The sequence below is a fragment of the Neoarius graeffei genome, chromosome 5, assembly GCF_027579695.1.
Source record: "Neoarius graeffei isolate fNeoGra1 chromosome 5, fNeoGra1.pri, whole genome shotgun sequence".
Taxonomy (NCBI): domain Eukaryota; kingdom Metazoa; phylum Chordata; class Actinopteri; order Siluriformes; family Ariidae; genus Neoarius; species Neoarius graeffei.
In genome coordinates this window covers 38,774,273-38,793,885 of record NC_083573.1, presented here as the reverse complement: position 1 = coordinate 38,793,885, position 19,613 = coordinate 38,774,273, and the positions used below count along the sequence as shown (strand labels likewise).

General features: G+C 42.9%; 2 protein-coding genes across 2 annotated transcripts in view; both read right to left on the bottom strand.

Moving 5' to 3' along the window:
* necap1 (NECAP endocytosis associated 1) overlaps positions 1–6,242 on the bottom strand; it is a 28,462-nt gene extending 22,220 nt beyond the window's left edge. The window contains exon 1 of the mRNA XM_060920499.1: positions 6,148–6,242. Within this exon, the coding sequence (XP_060776482.1) occupies positions 6,148–6,242 (95 nt within the window). The remainder of the gene's footprint in view (positions 1–6,147) is intronic.
* Positions 6,243–6,626: 384 nt separating this feature from the next.
* On the bottom strand, positions 6,627–13,127 carry aicda (activation-induced cytidine deaminase). Its single transcript, XM_060920498.1, has 5 exons — positions 13,102–13,127; positions 12,203–12,368; positions 11,667–11,946; positions 8,291–8,406; positions 6,627–6,701 (listed from the first exon to the last, which is right to left on the bottom strand). Exons 1-5 carry the CDS (start codon positions 13,116–13,118, stop codon positions 6,648–6,650), a joined length of 633 nt encoding a protein of 210 aa, XP_060776481.1. The 5' UTR covers positions 13,119–13,127; the 3' UTR covers positions 6,627–6,647.
* Positions 13,128–19,613: the final 6,486 nt, after the last annotated feature.

Below are 19,613 nucleotides of genomic sequence, written 5' to 3'. Positions count from 1 at the left end.
GAATGTCTGAGGTGGAGATGCGAAGCACAGCTGACAGATGATCATCAGTCGATTCGGTGTAGGAATCAGATCTTTTTTTTATTGAATTCAAACATATAAAATAATTCTGTTTATTACAACATAAAATAACATCTCTTCTGAAAATATAATCTAAAAAGAAAAAACTTATCAAATACATATATATACACAATATATGTAAAATGGAAAAAACAAAAAACAAGGGGTTTATGAAAGGTTAACTTGTGCTATGATTGTGTACAGTATATTTGCATGAGGATTGTTTATATATTTCAGACATTTTTGTAACAAGGACAGTTCATTCTTAAGAGCAGGCCATGAAGGGGGGGGATTTGGCATATCGACACTTGTGTATGTAATATTTTGTAAAAATAATGAGATTATTCACCAAAAAGTAGGAATCAGATCTACAGATCGGCTTGGGCTCCGGCGCCTGTTGGTGACGTCACACTATGTGATTGGCTGGACCGTTTGAAGAATGACGTGCAAGTTTGTGGTTGGTCTGGACAAATTACGAAAGTAGTTATCGCGGGATTAGGTTTCGTGGGATTTCATGTCATGTTCATGTCGCGCGCATTGCGTTTTTGTTGAACACAACTTCAAAATAAAAGCAATGCACATTCAGTCCATGCATTAGGTAAAATTAGAAAATTCTTTTATTTTGTAATTTCTAATTAACCTTACGCGGGCTGGTCAGAATGAACCAAAGGGCCGGATGCGGCCCACGGGCCGTAAAACGCCCAGGCCTGGACTAGCGTCATCTTTTTCTGTGCACAAACATCCTCCAACCCAGGTGTCATCAACTATCAGAAAAGCAGGTTCAGATCCAGACCTAGCAAAGCATTTCAGTGGATTCAAACTAATACCGGATATAATACTGCAGCAGAGCTGATAAACATACAGTATGAAGGGGAAAAAATGGCCATGGTTGAGTGACTCGAGTTTTAGAAACATGAAGCAGCTCGGCTTCCGCAGCAGATCTTCTATTGTGGTTTATCACATCAGAGGCATTTATGTAAATTATTTAACTGAAGGAAGATTAGACCAGAGAGGACTTAAAGAGCTAAAGACACGTGTTTAAAAAAATATATAAATAAATAAAAAAAGGAAGAGTGTTTTCACAGTCTTTCATAGACTATTTTTACCCTCTCTGGTCTGATTCATGAACTGACATCACTTGTTTATTATAAAAAAAAAATAAAAAAAGGCAAAGAAATCAAACTGTTTAAAGATGAACAGGACCGAGAAGTATGTGTTTATTCTTTGCACATCACATTCAAAATAGTTATGTCTCATCTGTTTAGAATTAAATGGTGCCGTCAAATAAACAGGAAACGTCACCATGAAGCAAAACATAACCATTTCAAAATGGTCTTATTTATAGTCTTAAATCCTAATGGTTACATGTTAGAAACAGCAAGTGTTGTCATCATTTGGTCATGTTAATTACTTAGTAAACCCGAGGAAATTATTTGACATAACCGGTCCCTTAGAAACTGCAGTTGAAGACCCCTGGACTAGTCCCTATGTCGGTGTCTGCTCACACAATGATGCTGGCTTGATATATTTGTGGCTTTAATCTGTTTCTCAAAAGTGACAATGAGACATTTAAAAATTCCAATAACACCACAGTGCATGATACACTCATACCAGCTCTACACACACACACACACACACACACCCATGTCAGTGTCACCGCTGTGCTCTGGGGCTGACAAACAACACATACATATTAACAGATGGGCTACACTTATTTATACCACAGTCCTGCTGAATTCACAAATCAGAAGGTGTGGGTTCATTTTCACGAACAGCGCAGCTCTGATAACAAATCTGGCTGCAACATAAACAAAAGGTTTAAAACGTACTACTTCTAATATGCTATTATTTCTATAGTAACAGCTCAAACACCCAAGCTGTGTCCGAAATCACTCACTCACTGTCTAGGGAATTACTATATAGAGGACTACATACAGTAGTGAGCTCATTGGTAAAATGAAAGAACGCTTTCGGACACTACTCTACCGCGCCGTTATTTACGTCATTACTGTCGCACAGTTAAAATGTGCCAGATCAGTCGGCTGGTGGGTTTTCAAAGTAATAAATACATGCATGTATTTTTGTGATAAATCCATATTATACTGAGCGCATTTCCCACATAAATAAATACGAAGTGCTTTGTGTCTGCTGCATCTTTCAGTTCTTTTAAATCAAGGCTGAATCTTTTCTTCTTTGCTGCTGCCTTTTATTAAATCAAATTTGAGGCCTTTGATTAATTCCTCGCTCTGCACTGGAACATTTATTCTGTCATCTGCCATTTTCCTTTCAGCTCGATCACAATATACGCATGATGGGATATATTGCTTGGTTAGTGACCATCGGTTGTACACTACTTTTCATGATGTACTGTGGGATACTATGAGTGCACTATATAGGGTGTAATAATTCTCACTATACGTTCGGACAGCACTACAAAATGGCGTCCTCACTATACAGTCCACTATATAGCGAGTGATTTCGGACACAGGGCAAGGGATTTTTATAGTGAATGATTAACATGAGCCAAGCTTTTTTTAATAAATAAATAAAATTAAATTAAAAAGGCGAGGTTTTCTGTTAGGAGTTCATTTATCATTAATGGAAGGAGTATTCAGTATCAGCGCTTTGTAAGAGTTAGTCACTTTTTTTCTGCCAGGAGTTTTCACTTTCTAGTGAACCTAACAAGATGCATCGTGTCTTATTAATTCCCCAAGAGAATAAAAACAGAGGCTGGTGAGAGAATGACTGTACGTGCTATAAAACGTAACTGATAACAGGAACCAACTTTATCTCACGGATGTTCCTCAACTATAAACAAAAGTGTGATGTTTAATTAAGAAAAAAAATTGATATCACTGATAAATGGCTGTGGTATAAGAGGAATAAAACACTACAGGATACATTATAGGAAAAGAATCAGCTTGTGACCATCCTGGGAATGTTGTTTCCTGACAGCATGGCCCATTGTTGGTGGTTCCCCCCCTTACAAATTGTATATCGACAATACAAAGCACATCTGTATATGTACTTTAGAAAACGTCCACCGAGTACATGTCCAGTCCTGTGCAAAAGTCTTAGGCATCCTACTGTTTTAGATTTTTTTTAAATTATTTTATGACTTCTATATTATCGAGTCAGTATTAAAAAAAAAACTTTTTAGAATTCCCAAACCTTAGTTTTCCAGCAAGAAATGAAATGTTACAGAAATACAATTCTTGTACGTCAGTAAAGAAAAGCGGTATGTTATGAATATAAGAGATGGTTCAGACAGAAAAACATAATGAAGCACTCTCGGAAAACAAAGTACATTATTGTACCTTTAGAACTACAACGTCTTGTCACTAGGGCAATACCCTCGAAGGTACTTGTATATTATATATACACACACCTTTTTGACCTTAAAAAGGTACACATAGTTACCTTGAAGTCCAATAATGAGCCCTAGGGGGTACATTAGTGCAGATTGTACCATGGGGTACAGAAATGAACTCCTACTGTATCCCCGTTTCTGACAGTGAGGCTGCCGGGTTTTCGCACAAAAATAAGTCAAGTTTATTTGTATAGCGCTTTTAACAATAAGCATTGTCGCAAAGCAGCTCTACAGAATTTGAACGACTTAAAATATGAGATAAATCGTATCCCTAATCTACCCCCAATAAGCAAAGCTGTGGCGACGGTGGCAAGGAAAAACTCTCTCAGACGACATGAGGAAGAAACCTCAAGAGGAACCAGACTCAAAAGGGAACCCATCCTCATTTGGGCAACAACAGACGCCATGACTATAACATTAACAGTCCTAACATAAAGTCAGCTTCGTTGATGCCATAACCCCCCCACCGACGGACACCCGAGCGCAAAACCGTTCACGACAACCGCAGTCCCAAAGTCAACTGCAGTCCCCAGCCACAAAAGCACCACTGCTAGAATCCAGAGCGTCCTCCAGGCGCGACCCCAAACTGTCTACAGGAGCGATGCGATGAGACTCCAACCAGACACAGGGCACCAGGATGGATCAGGCAGGTCCGAGGAACAGAAGAGGTCAGCATGTCGATCCCAGAACTGACATGTAACAGGTTCTGTACAGTAAGATGCTCAGTAAAACCTACAGCTCCTCATTTCCTTATAAAACCGCACTCGTTGTACCGGAGACTAATGGTTAGCACGAAGGATCAGTGCATCAAATATTGCCTTTGCTTCATTTATTACGCATCTCATCTCATCTCTAGCCGCTTTATCCTGTTCTACAGGGTCACAGGCAAGATGGAGCCTATCCCAGCTGACTACGGGCGAAAGTCGCCAGGTCATCACAGGGCTGACACATAGACACAGACAACAATTCACACTCACGGTCAATTTAGAGTCACCAGTTAACCTAACCTGCACGTCTTTGGACTGTGGGAGAAACCCACGCAGACAACACGCAAACTCTGCACAGACAGGCCCTCGCCGGGCACGGGGCTCAAACCCGGACCTTCTTGCTGTGAGGCGACAGTGTTAACCACTACACCACCGTGCCGCCCCTTCATTTATTACTCATCTCATCATCTCTAGCCGCTTTATCCTGTTCTACAGGGTCGCGGGCAAGCTGGAGCCTATCCCAGCTGACTACGGGCGAAAGGCGGGGTACACCCTGGACAAGTCGCCAGGTCATCACAGGGCTGACACATAGACACAGACAACCATGCACACCTACGGTCAATTCAGAGTCACCAGTTAACCTAACCTGCATGTCTTTGGACTGTGGGGGAAACCGGAGCACCCGGAGGAAACCCACGCAGACAACATGCAAACTCTGCACAGACAGGCCCTCGCCAGGCACGGGGCTCGAACCTGGACCTTCTTGCTGTGAGGCGACAGCGTTAACCACTACACCACCATGCCGCCCCTTCATTTATTACTCATCTCATCATCTCTAGCCGCTTTATCCTGTTCTACAGGGTCGCATGGCACGCTGGAGCCTATCCCAGCTGACTACGGGCGAAAGGCGGGGTACACCCTGGACAAGTCGCCAGGTCATCACAGGGCTGACACACAGACAACCATTCACACTCACATTCACACCTACGGTCAATTTAGAGTCACCAGTTAACCTAACCTGCACGTCTTTGGACTGTGGGGGAAACCGGAGCACCCGGAGGAAACCCATGTAGGCAACATACAAACTCTGCACAGAAAGGCCCTCGCCGGCCACGGGGCTCGAACCTGGACCTTCTTGCTGTGAGGCGACAGCGCTAACCACTACACCACCGTGTCGCCCCTTCATTTATTACAGGATTTCTTCATACTTGCCGTAGACTTTTGCCCGGCATGTAGAGTAGAAGTGGGAACACTTTTTTTTTTTAATAGTGAAAAACATGCTATGTTCTCATGATGACTAAGATCTCAAGATGCTGCTATCACAGCTTAAATAAGGAAGTAATTAAAAAACAAACAAACATGCTTAATTTTATGGTTCATTTTCAGTCTATATCCGATTAGTGATGGGAGAAATGTCATGTTGTGATGATCTGTCCAATAAATCATTGATTAGTCAGTAATGAAACCCTGCTGGACTTGTGTTCAAGTCTCCCACGCGAGCGACTCCGGAGGAACCAATCAGCATCCAGGAAGCGGATTAAACAAACACTGCTGTCCAGTCATTGTCCGGAAAGCATTGCCTGACGTCATCAGATTACGTGCGAACGTAAACACGATGTATCCTTCAGATATCCTTTCCGGCAGATACAGACGCAAGCAAGGAAAAACGTTTGTGTACGAGCAGGACAACATTGCGCGGCTCAATAAAAGTGAAAAGACGAGAATGATGCATGTCGAGGTTGTAAAGGGGAAGGAAATTAGGAATGACACCATCCCTCAGGGCATGGGAAGAAACTCAGTCCCTACTCCTTCAGTGTGTGTGTGACGTAATGGCTTTCCAAGGCCTAAATCATGTGTAGCATCAATAAACATGCAACAGGGATTCTGAGTGTAAACATGGCATGCGAGCAAAAGGGTTAATGACGCTGAAGGTGTAGCTGTGAAAGATGGATGGATGGATAGAAGGATGAATGAATGAATGAAGCTCATGACTCGACGGTATCACGGCTTTACCTGACGGCACGGTTCGATGCTCGCGGCGGAATTCGGTACACATTGACGTCAGGTTTGACACACAGAACTGACTCGTACTCCACCTCGGCCGCCATCTTGGATTTTAATTCAGCCGCTTGTTTGCTGCCGCAGCCTGCTCTTTGGGTTTAACGGGACCGTTAAAGTCGTATTACACCGTGTATCTGCGCACTACATTTCTTCCATACCGTTTTTTTGTGTGTGTGTATGAAGGATGAGGCAAAAATAAAGAACAAAAATGATCTTGTCAAAACACGGTCTGAGGGAATGAAAATAGCGTCCACAAGTAAACTCTTTATTGTAGTATTTCTGAAAAGTACCAGAACATACAGCCCTGTATATAAAACAATAATGCTATTTAAAACAGAAAAGTAGACTATTACTCTTCCAGTGATTCAAGTCTCAGATATGTTTTTCTTCTTCTTCTTCTTCTTCTTCACAGCACCATAATTCATTATCATGTAAACAGTTGTGTTCTCAGTTCACAGGCCCAGCAGAGCGAAGCCGTCCCTCAGGTCCTCAGACTCCTCACTCGGCTGGAGACACAAAAACAGAGGCGTAATTTGTGACATACTGTTTTCTAACTCACCAATGCTTTGTTGTTATTATATTCATCCATGGGGCGGCACGGTGGTGTAGTGGTTAGCGCTGTCGCCTCACAGCAAGAAGGTCCTGGGTTCGAGCCCCGTGGCCGGCGAGGGCCTTTCTGTGCGGAGTTTGCATGTTCTCCCCGTGTCCGCGTGGGTTTCCTCCGGGTGCTCCGGTTTCCCCCACAGTCCAAAGACATGCAGGTTAGGTTAACTGGTGACTCTAAATTGACCGTGAGTGTGAATGGTTGTGTGTGTCTATGTGTCAGCCCTGTGATGACCTGGCGACTTGTCCAGGGTGTACCCCTATCCCAGCTGACTACAGGCGAATGGGGATCGGCTACAGATAATGGATGGATCAAAGTCCTTCCTGTGCCATGTGGTGCATGAGGCGGCGCCGATCTTCGTTTCCATAGCCCCCCACTGTAACCCTAGCTATGTGAGAGGCCGAGGGCTACGGAAACGAAGATCGGCGCCGCCTCATGCACCACATGGCACAGGAAGGACTTTGATCCATCCATTATCTGTAGCCGATCCCCATTCGCCTGTAGTCAGCTGGGATAGGCTCCAGCTTGCCTGCGACCCTGTAGAACAGGATAAAGCGGCTAGAGATAACATCCATCCAACCGGCTAGTGGCCTAGTGGTTAGCGTGTCCGCCTCTCGATCGGGAGTTCTATTCACGGTCGGGTCCTACTACCATCTGGCAAGGCACGCTGCAATACAGATGTGAATGGGGAGTTAAACTCTTGTGGTTACCAGAGGACTAGCCCCCCACTGTAACCCTAGCTATGTGAGAGGCCGAGGGCTACGGAAACGAAGATCGGCGTCGCCTCATGCGCCACATGGCACATGACTTTGATCCATCCATTATCTGTAGCCGCTTAGGTTGCAGGCAAGCTGGAGCCTATCCCAGCTGACTATGGGCATGAGGCGGGGTACACTCTGGACAAGTCGCAGGGCTGACACAGAGAGACAAACAACCATTCACTAGAAGCGATTCTAGAGTCTGTTGTGGCCCCAAGCAAAAATTTCCAAGGGGCGCTTCTGACCAGTGTTCATCACCAATATGTTATAAATAATCTGACGCCAACGAAAAATGTATGAAACCAAAGTTTTTTAAATTCCAAATGTGAAAATACAAATGGTAAAGAACAATAAAAACAATAAATAAATAAGCCCTCGGGCCCCGACTCTCAGGGGGGCCCCTGGGCCAGGGGCCCCCAAGCAGTTGCCTGCCTTGCCTGTTCACAAGCTGCATGTCTGCCATTCACACCTACGGTCAATTTAGAGACACCAGTTAACCTAACCTGCATGCCTTTGAACTGTAGGGGAAACCGGAGCACCCGGAGGAAACCCACGCAGACACGGGGAGAACATGCAAACTCCACACAGAAAGGCCCTCGTCGGCCGCCGGGCTCGAACCCAGACCTTCTTGCTGTGAAGCAACAGTGCTAACCACTACACCACCGTGCCGCCCTATTATATTCACTAGACGAGAAAAAACAAAACCCTGACTTTTTTTGTTTTATATTCTTACTTTCAGGATTCGCTGTAGTTTCCGGGACAGTCTGATAGAGTTCTGGTGAAGGCCATCCCAAGCCTTAAAAGCCTTCGCTTTACGAGCCACAAAGGTTTGCCAACAGTAGAAATAATCTGTTGAGAGAGAATGAAGTACAATTTACAATCTTACGATTGCAAAAAAACAAAAAAATGAACAGTGAAGTTGAAGGTTAAGGAGCAGGGTTCGGGACTCTGTGCGTAGTGTCAGTGTCTGGGACTGACTGTTTAAAATTAGTTTGATTATGCAACACAATCTCAGAAAGTAAAGTACATTATTCTATCCGCATTGACTGGATATGAGCAATCGCACGCTCTGATTGGCTACTCTACTACTAGGATATCAGCTCATGTACTGTGAGGAGAGAAAAACAAAATGGTGGAGGAGTGTGTTGCTGAACCAACCGAGGATGAAATAAAAACTCTACTCAAAAACAAAATCCCAAAATACAAAAAAAAGCAACAAAATATGGAATAAAAGTATTTGATGGGAAGAATGTACTTTTTAAAATGTATTTTTCACAAACTGCTACTGTCATTTCGCCGGTTTGTTTACATTCTAAGCAGAAATGATTTTGTCTACATTTTGTATAAAGTTTTTCATCTCATCTCATTATCTGTAGCCACTTTATCTTTCTACAGGGTCGCAGGCAAGCTGGAGCCTATCCTAGCTGACTACGGGCGACAGGCGGGGTACACCCTGGACAAGTCGCCAGGTCATCACAGGGCTGACACATAGACACAGACAACCATTCACACTCACATTCACACCTACGGTCAATTTAGAGTCACCAGTTAACCTAACCTGCATGTCTTTGGACTGTGGGGGAAACCGGAGCACCTGGAGGAAACCCACGCGGACACGGGGAGAACATGCAAACTCCATACAGAAAGGCCCTCGCCGGCCACGGGGCTCGAACCCAGACCTTCTTGCTGTGAGGCGACAGCGCTAACCACTACACCACCGTGCCGCCGTATAAAGTTTTTATTTATCAAATTTGCAAAAAAAAAAATAGAATAAAACAGTTATTCCACTCAATCTCGTTGTACTTGGCTTATAGCCAACTTGCGACTATGCGCCTCGTTGGCTATCAGCTCATATATGACTCGATTTCATGGAATAACTTAATTCTTGTACCTTTAAGGAGAAACCAGCTTGATACTGGGGCAGTATCCTCTAAGGTACTTATTTGTACCCATTATATACTGCTTGGGAACATATGTGTACCTTTTTGGCCCTAAAAAGGTACACATAGTTACCTTGAGGTCGAATAATGAGCCCTAGGGGGTACATTAGTGTAGCTTGTACCTTATGGGACAGAAATGGACTCCTAATGTACCCCTGTTTCTGTCAGTGCACATAATCAAACTATAACCTATTCTAAGGCCCTGGACACACTACAGCTCGCGATGGGTTTGCGTTGCAAATACTTGGTGATGAAAAATTGGTAACATCGCCACCAATCGTGCGATGTGCAGCGAATGTTCTCTGAGCTTCGCGAGTTGTTTTTTGATGAGTGGCTGAAAACGTTGTGAAAAATTTCAATGCATGTTTTGAAATTTGGTGGAGATGTTTCCATCGGGGATGGCACAGTGGTATAGTGGTTAGCGCTGTCGCCTCACAGCAAGAAGGTCCGGGTTCGAGCCCAGTGGCCGGCGAGGGCCTTTCTGTGTTGAGTTTGCATGTTCTCCCCGTGTCCGCGTGGGTTTCTTCCGGGTGCTCCGGTTTCCCCCACAGTCCAAAGACATGCAGGTTAGGTTAACTGGTGGCTCTAAATTGACCGTAGGTGTGAATGTGAGTGTGAATGGTTGTCTGTGTCTATGTGTCAGCCCTGTGATGACCTGGCGACTTGTCCAGGGTGTACCCCGCCTTTCGCCCGTAGTCAGCTGGGATAGGCTCCAGCTTGCCTGCAACCCTGTCGAAGGATAAAGCAGCTAGAGATAATGAGATGAGATGTTTTGAAATTTGGTGGAGATGTTTTCATCGGGGATGGCACGGTGGTGTAGTGGTTAGCAGTGTTGCCTCACAGCAAGAAGGTTCTGGGTTCGAGCCCAGTGGCCGGCGAGGGCCTTTCTGTGTGGAGTTTGCATGTTCTCCCCGTGTCTGCATGGGTTTCCTCCGGGTGCTCCGGTTTCCCCTACAGTCCAAAGACATGCAGGTTAGGTTAATTGGTGGCTCTAAATTGACCGTAGGTGTGAATGGTTGTGTGTCTCTGTGTGTCGGCCCTGCCATGATCTGCCGACTTGTCCAGGGTGTACCCTGCCTCTCGCCCATAGTCAGCTGGGATAGGCTCCAGCTTGCCCGCGACCCTGCACAGGATAAGCGGTTACGGATAACGGATGGATGGATGTTTTCATCGGCAACGACGCGGCGAACACTTCTAGATGGGTTTGGGAATACTTCATGAAGCTTCGCCACCAAAAAACCTCATTTTTCATTGATAACCCATAGCAAAGCATCGCAAGCTGTAGTGTGACCATAGTCTAATGTGATTTATGCAACATCTTAGCAAACTTGCACGAATGGATATAACTAATAGACAGAAACTCTCTACATATAATAAAGTTTAGTGTGATAAACTTGTGCAGCACTTATTGTGGAAACACAGCAAACCAAACCATTTTACAAAATGGTGGTAATACTAATTTCTCTGATGAGTTGCAAACAGGGGCGGCACGGTGGTGTAGTGGTTAGCGCTGTCGCCTCACAGCAAGAAGGTCTGGGTTTGAGCCCCGTGGCCGGCGAGGGCCTTTCTGTGCGGAGTTTGCATGTTCTCCCCGTGTCCACGTGGGTTTCCTCCAGGTGCTCCGGTTTCCCCCACAGTCCAAAGACATGCAGGTTAGGTTAACTGGTGACTCTAAATTGACCGTAGGTGTGAATGTGAGTGTGAATGGTTGTCTGTGTCTATGTGTCAGCCCTGTGATGACCTGGCGACTTGTCCAGGGTGTACCCCGCCTTTCGCCCGTAGTCAGCTGGGATAGGCTCCAGCTTGCCTGCGACCCTGTAGAACAGGATAAAGCGGCTACAGATAATGAGATGAGATGAGTTGCAAACAATCCACAGGACTCCATTTTGACCATCAATGATCAAAACAATGTATTTGAACAGGTTTTGTTATGCACATGAATGGACTACTAAACCCTCCTGGTGCCCATCACATGGCCTGCACCTGGGACAGCTTCCTGTTTGGGGTTAATGGTCATCTTTGTCTCTCCAACCTGCACATAACCTCATTTAAGTCTGATTCATTCGAGCGTATATGTTTACATAAGCTAACTGACAAAGTATCAGAGAACGCTGATGTTTTTAAAAACATTTATATGCATATAGCCTAATCTTTTTTTTTTTTTTTTACCTTTATAGGTCATGACGGTCACTTGGACACCTGCCCTTTGCAAGCACCGGAGTCCCTCTCTCTCTTGACTGTCCTCCTCGTCACAGAAGTAGAGTCGTGAGACGAAGATGCGCAGCCGCAAGTTGGGCATCTGAGACATGAAGCGAGAAAGGCGATGGGCACAGTTTGAACAGGGTGACCAGGAACAGAACCAGGTGATGGCATATGCCACCCTGACACCATCCACACCGGAACCCAAGAAACCCGGGCACAGTACACCAAGGTAGCTCAGGAAGAGAAGCTGAAGGGAGGAAAAATGGCTGTTATTAATATCAATTGTCATCTCATCATCAAAACAGGCTGAATCTTAATAGACTAATCCCCAAATCCATACATGGGGATTGTTTTAATGGCAGATGTACTGTATGTGCCCATGGAGATACCATTTTGTTTCAAACTAGCAAAGATAATCGCAGTGTGTTAATCGCATTCACACTGACTTTATCCTCGCAATCTGTTTTTCCTCTCACAGTTGCATCTGTCCATCCACATCTTACCTCCACATGGCAGCCAGAACGATTGCGCAGGTGTCCAAAGTCGAAGGAGAGCGAGTCGGGACTGTTGCGTTTCTTGACCACAAAACAGAGGTAGGTCTCGTTCCTCCCACGAGCCCAGCGTACGTTCTTATAGTGGTAAATAAACTTCCTTTGAGTCAGCAGCACTCTGTAACAAAGAACAATGATCCAAAAGAACTATTAAAATTAGTCATGAGTGATGCTAAAATATCAGTGTGTGCATACGGGTTGAGGAAAGAAGGCGTAAGATTACTACTGATCTTAATTTGACAACATTTACAGTATGTCAAAGGTAGATTGAAATCATTGAAAGGGAATACAATAGCATTTAACTTCTAACATTTATTTAATAAGTTGTAATTTATAGTAACTAATTTATAAGTAATTTTGTAACATTAATAATGCATAAACATTATAATAATTAATAACAACAATGATAGATAGATAAACTGTTCAGAATGAATTTGTTAAGTAGCTTTATGTCTCTAATGTTCGGCTTTTTAACTTTAAATGTCTTGTGCAGTCATGCATGTAGGAACTGCTACAACACAACAGCAGTTATAAAGAGATTTAGAGATTGTACTGTGCAAAGACACACACACACACACACACACACACACACACACACACACACACACACACACATACACACCTAGCACTCTCAGTTTCATCCTTTGTTACTAATAGCTGAGAAAGTTCGAAAATTGCATTACGATACATCGATATATTTTCATTCAATAAAAGTCTAATCTTCTTTCCCATTCATTAAAAATCTAATTTTAAACGATTTTTTTTCTTAATAATTCCTGAACTCTCCATCATCTGCGGCATTTAAACTAGCGTTCTTAGTATTATGGGAATTTTTTTTTTTTTTCACTCACCTGTCCAGCTTGCTCATCGTTTCGAAAGATGAAACAAACTCGGTGGTTGAGTCATGCAAAAAATGAGTGAGAGTTCTGAAAGTAATGTGGAGGAAGAAGGAGGTATAGAAAACGTGTGACATATTGATACACTTGAGTGAAAGGGGGTCCCTGATTGGGTGACAACAGTTTTCAAACACAGTTGGGAGGGCTGAAGTTTATTCGAACCGACAGTCTCAGAGAAGCGTATAAATAGCAATTGCTATTTCAGAGAACAAACAAAGCAGTTCGAACCTCATTGTAAAACAACATTAGAAAATAACTACAGTGCCCTCCATAATTACTGGCACTGCTTGTAAAGATTAGGAAAAAAAAAAGGGTTAGAAAAAAAATCCAGCTTTTGGTGGAGTCACTTCATTTCACACTGAAAAAGAAAAAAAAATCCAACTTTTTAAAATGTTCTGGTATTTCATGGAGTCCATGATGCCGTGGACCCTAACAAGGTTTCCAGGGTCTTTGGAGGAAAAACAGCCCCTAAACATGACAACTTTCACCATATTTTACAGTTGGGATCGGGTTCTTTTCATTATAGCTATCCTTCTTTTTACGCCAAACCCACCTTGAGTGTTTACTGGCACAAAGCTCCATTTTTGTTTCATCAGACCATAGAACACGGTTCCAGTCAAAGTTGTAGTAGCGTTTCGCAAACTCCAGGCGCCTTCATTTGTGGTTAACTGACAGAAAAGGTTTTTTTTCCCCCTCACATACCTTCCAAATAATCTGTTGGCAATGAAGGTGGCATCTGATGGTGGTTTTGGAGACTTGGAAACCCCAAGATTTTACTTTTTCTTGTGATTCACCAACAGTGATCCTTGGGGATTTTTTTTGTCTCTCTTAACATCCTCCTCACTGTACATGGGGGCAAAATAAACTTGGGTCCTCTTCCAGGCAAGTTTGTAAGAGTTCCAGTTGGTGTCCACTTTTTTATTCTTACCCTAACAGTAGAAATTTTCAGGCGAGTAGGTTTTTTTAAAATCTCTGTCTCTGTCTCTCTCTCTCTCTTTATATATATATATATATATATATATACACACACACACACACACACAGTGGCATGCAAAAGTTTGGGCACCCTTACTGAAAATGTCTGTTACTGTGAATAGTTAAGTGAGCAGAAGATGAACTGATCGCCAAAAGGCATAAAGGTAAAGACGACACATTTCTCTTCAGCGTTTTCTGCAAGATTTCTGTATTATTTTTGTTTTGTACAACTGGAGAGTGAAAAAAGAAAAGGAACACCATGCGAAAGTTTGGGCACCCCAATACATCTGAGTTCTCAGGTAACTTTTACCAAGGTTCCAGACCTTAATTAGCTTATTGAACTGTGGCTTGTTCAAATTCTTCATTAGGAAAGGTCAGATGATGCAGATTTCAAAGCTGTATAAATTCTCTGACTCCTCAAACTTGTCCCTAAAATCAACAGCCATGGGCTCCTCTAAGCAACTCCCTCGCATTCTGAATAATAAAATAATTGATGCTCACAAAGCAGGAGAAGGCTACAAGAACGTAGCAAAGTGTTTTCAGGTAGCTGTTTCCACAGATCGTAATGTTATTAAGAAATGGCAGTTAACAGAAACAGCGGAGATCAAGGTGAGGTCTGGAAGATGAAGAAAACTTTCTGAAAGAACTGCTTGTTGGATTGCTAGAAAGGCAAATAAAAACCCTGTTTGACTGCAAAAGACCTTCAGAAAGATTTAGCAGACCCTGGAGTGGTGGTGCACTGTTCTACTATGCAGCGATACCTGAACAAATATGACCTTCATCGGAGAGTCATCAGAAGAAAACCGTTCCTGCATCCTAGCCACAAAATTCAGCGTCCGAAGTTTGCAAATGAACATCTAAATAAGCCTGATGCATTTTGGAAACAAGTCCTGTGAACTGATGAAATCAAAATAGAACTTTTTGGCCACAATGTGCAAAGATATGTTTGGAGAAAAAAGGGTGGCAAATTCCATGAAAAGAACACCTCTCCAACTCTGAAGCATGGGTGTGGATCGATCATGCTTTGGAGCTGTGTTGCAGCCAGTGGCACAGGGCACATTTCATTGGTCGAGGGAAGCATGGATTCGAATAAATACCAGCAAATTCTGGAAGCAAACATCACACCATCTGTAAAAAAGTTGAAGTTAAAAAGAGGATGGGTCCTACAATAAGACGATGATCCAAAACACACCTCAAAATCTACCATGGAATACCTCAAGAGGCACAAGCTGAAGGTTTTGCCGTGGCCCTCACAGCCCCCTGACCTAAACATCATTGAAAATCTGTGGATAGATCTCAAAAGAGCAATGCGTGCAAGACAGCCCAGGAAACTTGTAGAACTGGAAGCCTTTTGCAAGGACGAATGTGTGAAAATCCCCCAGGTAAGAACTGAAAGATTATTAGCTGGCTACAAAAAGTGTTTACAAGCTGTGATACTTGCCAAAGGGGGTGTTACTAGGTACTAACCATGCAGGGTGCCCAAACTTTTGCTTCGGGCCCTTTTCCTTTTTTGTCATTTTGAAAATGTAAAAGATGAAAATAAAAAATTGTTTTTGCTTTAAATATAAAGGGAATGAGTCATCTTTAACTTTATGCCTTTTGGCGATCATTTCATCTTAACTGTTCACAGTAACAGCAATTTTGACCAGGGGTGCCCAAACTTTTGCATACCACTGATTATATATATATATATATATATATATATATATATATATATATATATAAAACCATTCCCTGACTTATGAAGGTCAACACACTTCTCCCTCATTTGGTTTACGTGTTCTCATATCTTTCCCATGTTGATGGATGACGAAGGAAATCTGGCCTCTGTGTCACCTCATATTGGTTCCCCGGTTAATCAGGAAGTCATGGGTTACAGCTTGAAAGTTCCTACACACTCCAATCAACTCAAACATGTACAATTTAATGGGAAACATGCTTCAGTTACATTGTGTTCACTATAATTTCCAGGGGTGCCAGTAAGAGTGGCACATGTGTTTTTGTTGAAAATAATTATCTGTTGATGAGGGATTTGTTTTTCTCTGAATACATTTATTTTAATTCAAGGTTGGATTTTCCTCATTTTTTTTCAGTGCGTGATGAAGCGACTTCACCAAAAGGTGGATTTTTTTCCCTAACAATCTGTGGTTGGTAGAAGAGAACAACTGGACTTGCTTGAAGATTCTTGAAGACGTTTTGCCTCTCGTCTGAAAGGCTTCCTCAGTTCTGTCTGACTATAGGGAGGATCAAGTATTTATCCTCTCATGGATCATCATAGAATCAGAATTCTGATGGCTGCATTGTAGGTGGCTGATAAAAGATGTCTTAGACACCCACCTCTGTTCAGTGATGGTCGTTCCAGGTTGACAAAAATAAACGATCCTCTCTGGCTAAGATGTCTGCCAGTTTTCTGGAAGTCCTCTCATACTCCCGCACCAGTCGAAGGGATCTCATCCCAAAGTGCGTAGAAACATATCTGTGAAGATACTCAGTCACCCAGGTACATAGTAATCTGTGGTTGGTAGAAGAGAGCAACTGGACTTGCTTGAAGATTCTTGAAGACGTTTCTCCTCTCGTCCGAAAGGCATCCTCAGTTCTGTCTGACTAATAGGGAGTATCAAGTATTTATCCTCTCATGGATCATCATAGAATCTGAATCAGAATTCTGATGGCTGCATTGTAGGTGGCTGATAAAAGATGTCTTAGACACCCACCTCTGTTCAGTGATGGTCGTTCCAGGTTGACAAAAATGAACGATCCTCTCTGGCTAAGATGTCTGCCAGTTTTCTGGTAGTCCTCTCATACTCCCGCACCAGTCGAAGGGATCTCATCCCAAAGTGCGTAGAAACATATCTGTGAAGATACTCAGTCACCCAGGTACATAGTAATCTGTGGTTGGTAGAAGAGAGCAACTGGACTTGCTTGATAAATACTTGATACTCCCTATTAGTCAGACAGAACTGAGGAAGCCTTTCGGACGAGAGGCGAAACGTCTTCAAGAATCTTCAAGCAAGTCCAGTTGCTCTCTTCTACCAACCACAGATTACTATGTACCTGGATGACTGAGTATCTTCACAGATATGTTTCTACGCACTTTGGGATGAGATCCTTTCGACTGGTGCGGGAGTATGAGAGGACTTCCAGAAAACCGGCAGACATCTTAGCCAGAGAGGATCGTTCATTTTTGTCAACCTGGAACGACCATCACTGAACAGAGGTGGGTGTCTAAGACATCTTTTATCAGCCACCTACAATGCAGCCATCAGAATTCTGATTCAGATTCTATGATGATCCATGAGAGGATAAATACTTGATACTCCCTATTAGTCAGACAGAACTGAGGATGCCTTTCGGACGAGAGGAGAAACGTCTTCAAGAATCTTCAAGCAAGTCCAGTTGCTCTCTTCTACCAACCACAGATTACTATGTACCTGGGTGACTGAGTATCTTCACAGATATTTTTTCTAACACTTTTTACTAACATTTACAAGGCGTGGCAATAATCGTGGAAGGCACTGGAGCTAAATTCTCAATTGAGTAATCGACTGCAACTCAGGTGGATGAACAATTGGATTGATTGATTTTACTTCCCACAATTCAACCTGATATTGATGTGGCATCAGAAAATAGCAGAGATTGGGATTTTGTTTAACACACAATAGCACTTTTTCTACATGACTGGCGTCATAAAATTGCAAAAACTGGGAATTTTTATTTTATTAAAAATATATATATATTCAATATGTTTTATTTTAAATATTCAACTCCAAAGAATGGGATTTTTCTTTTTTACACAATAGCACTTTCCTTGACCACATATTAGTCTCTTAAGTGTTTGACGTGACTTGTAGCCTTTTTTACGCTCAGATGTGCGTCACAAACTGCAGCCTGTGGCGTAACCATGGCAAGCTGGAAATTTCCAGAAACCTTGCACCCAACCAAGGAAGCCTCCACTTCACTTTTCCCACATGGCCTTTAATCATTCCCATTATACCTTCTTCAGCATTCTGGGTTGTTGGTTTTTTTTTTTTCTCTATTACCTGGGTCTTTCCCCTTTATTTATTTTTCCCATATAGACATCCTAGGAAGAAAGTCCAGTAGAAAGCTTGAATACCTTCCAAAAAAAAGTGTTTCCAAAGACCTAGATTACCTTCTTCCTTTAAAACATACACTGGAGCCCTCACTTGAGACCACTTTACCACAGAGGAGAGCCTAGAAATTCAGCCTGACCACATAACGTCACAAGTGCTCAATGGAATGCATAAGCACACATATCACTGCTCTTCTGCATCCTGCTAATTTGCGACTATGTGCAATTGTTTTCAAAACCCCTTTCTGGTTTCCGTACAGTTGGCATCATGTCCGAGGCTCACTCTAATTCACCCTTTCATGCACTCTGTGGTCAGGGAAATCACCGTTTCCCAGAGAGCTCCCTCTGATCTCTGTTTGTGTGTGTATGTGTAAGAGAGAGAGAGAGAGAATGAATGAGAAGACGAAAGTGTCCATCTGGTTTTGGTTTTTTTTTTTTTTAACATCTGTCTGCTCCCACGATTCAGCCTCTGACCACAAATCGTTCAGAGGTCCGGCTATATTATGGGTTGGTGTGCGCGTCTGTATAACAGAGAGCATTGAAGAAAGCAACAGAGAAAGCCGAACACAATGCAGGTTCAAAATTTCCTATCATTCTTCTTCCTAATAATAACAACAACCAGTACGCTGCATATTTATGCACCAGGACAAGCAAACCTAGTGTTTTAAAATTTGTAACTGACAGTAATAAAGAATATTACTGACCAGCCACATCTCACCCCTTTCCTCCTTTCATGTTCACACCTATATAGTCGGTCTCTCACACACATACAACAGCCGCTTCAATGCATCAATTGGCACAACACGTATGAACGAATTAGGGCAGGAAACGCAGAGTCATTCTTTCCGAAACCCACCCGCCCACACACACAAACACACAGACACACCTCCAAAGACCTATCGTGCAGACAAAATCAACCACAACTCCAAACACACTTTTCCAGAGCTGTGAACTTGCATCTGTTTCCTGAAGACAATAATAGGTACACTTTGGTTAGGGGGACACACTTGCAGGTGTTTACTAATGTGGGCTCCAGCGCGGCAGAACAAACAAAGACCACAACAAACAAGGCACGGTGCCAAATCACATGAAAGAAGATAGCGAAGCAGTAACCGTGAACGTGTTAATTACCGAGCTGTCTGCTGTGACCCACTTAGAAAATAATCCAACTCTGAAATGAGTAAGAAACACTTCTTACTCAACTCAAGTATGTGATCTGTATCGTGCAAAACGTAAACCTGATTAAAATGAATCAAATCTCATGGTTTTGTGATAGCCAAAGCGCAAAAAAAAGTCCATTGGTGTTCACTACAGCCTGCTTTTTTTTTAAAGGTTTATTTAAAATGGCCGTTCCTATCCTATCATGCAGACACGGTTTTAGCAATCATCACCGATAACGAAA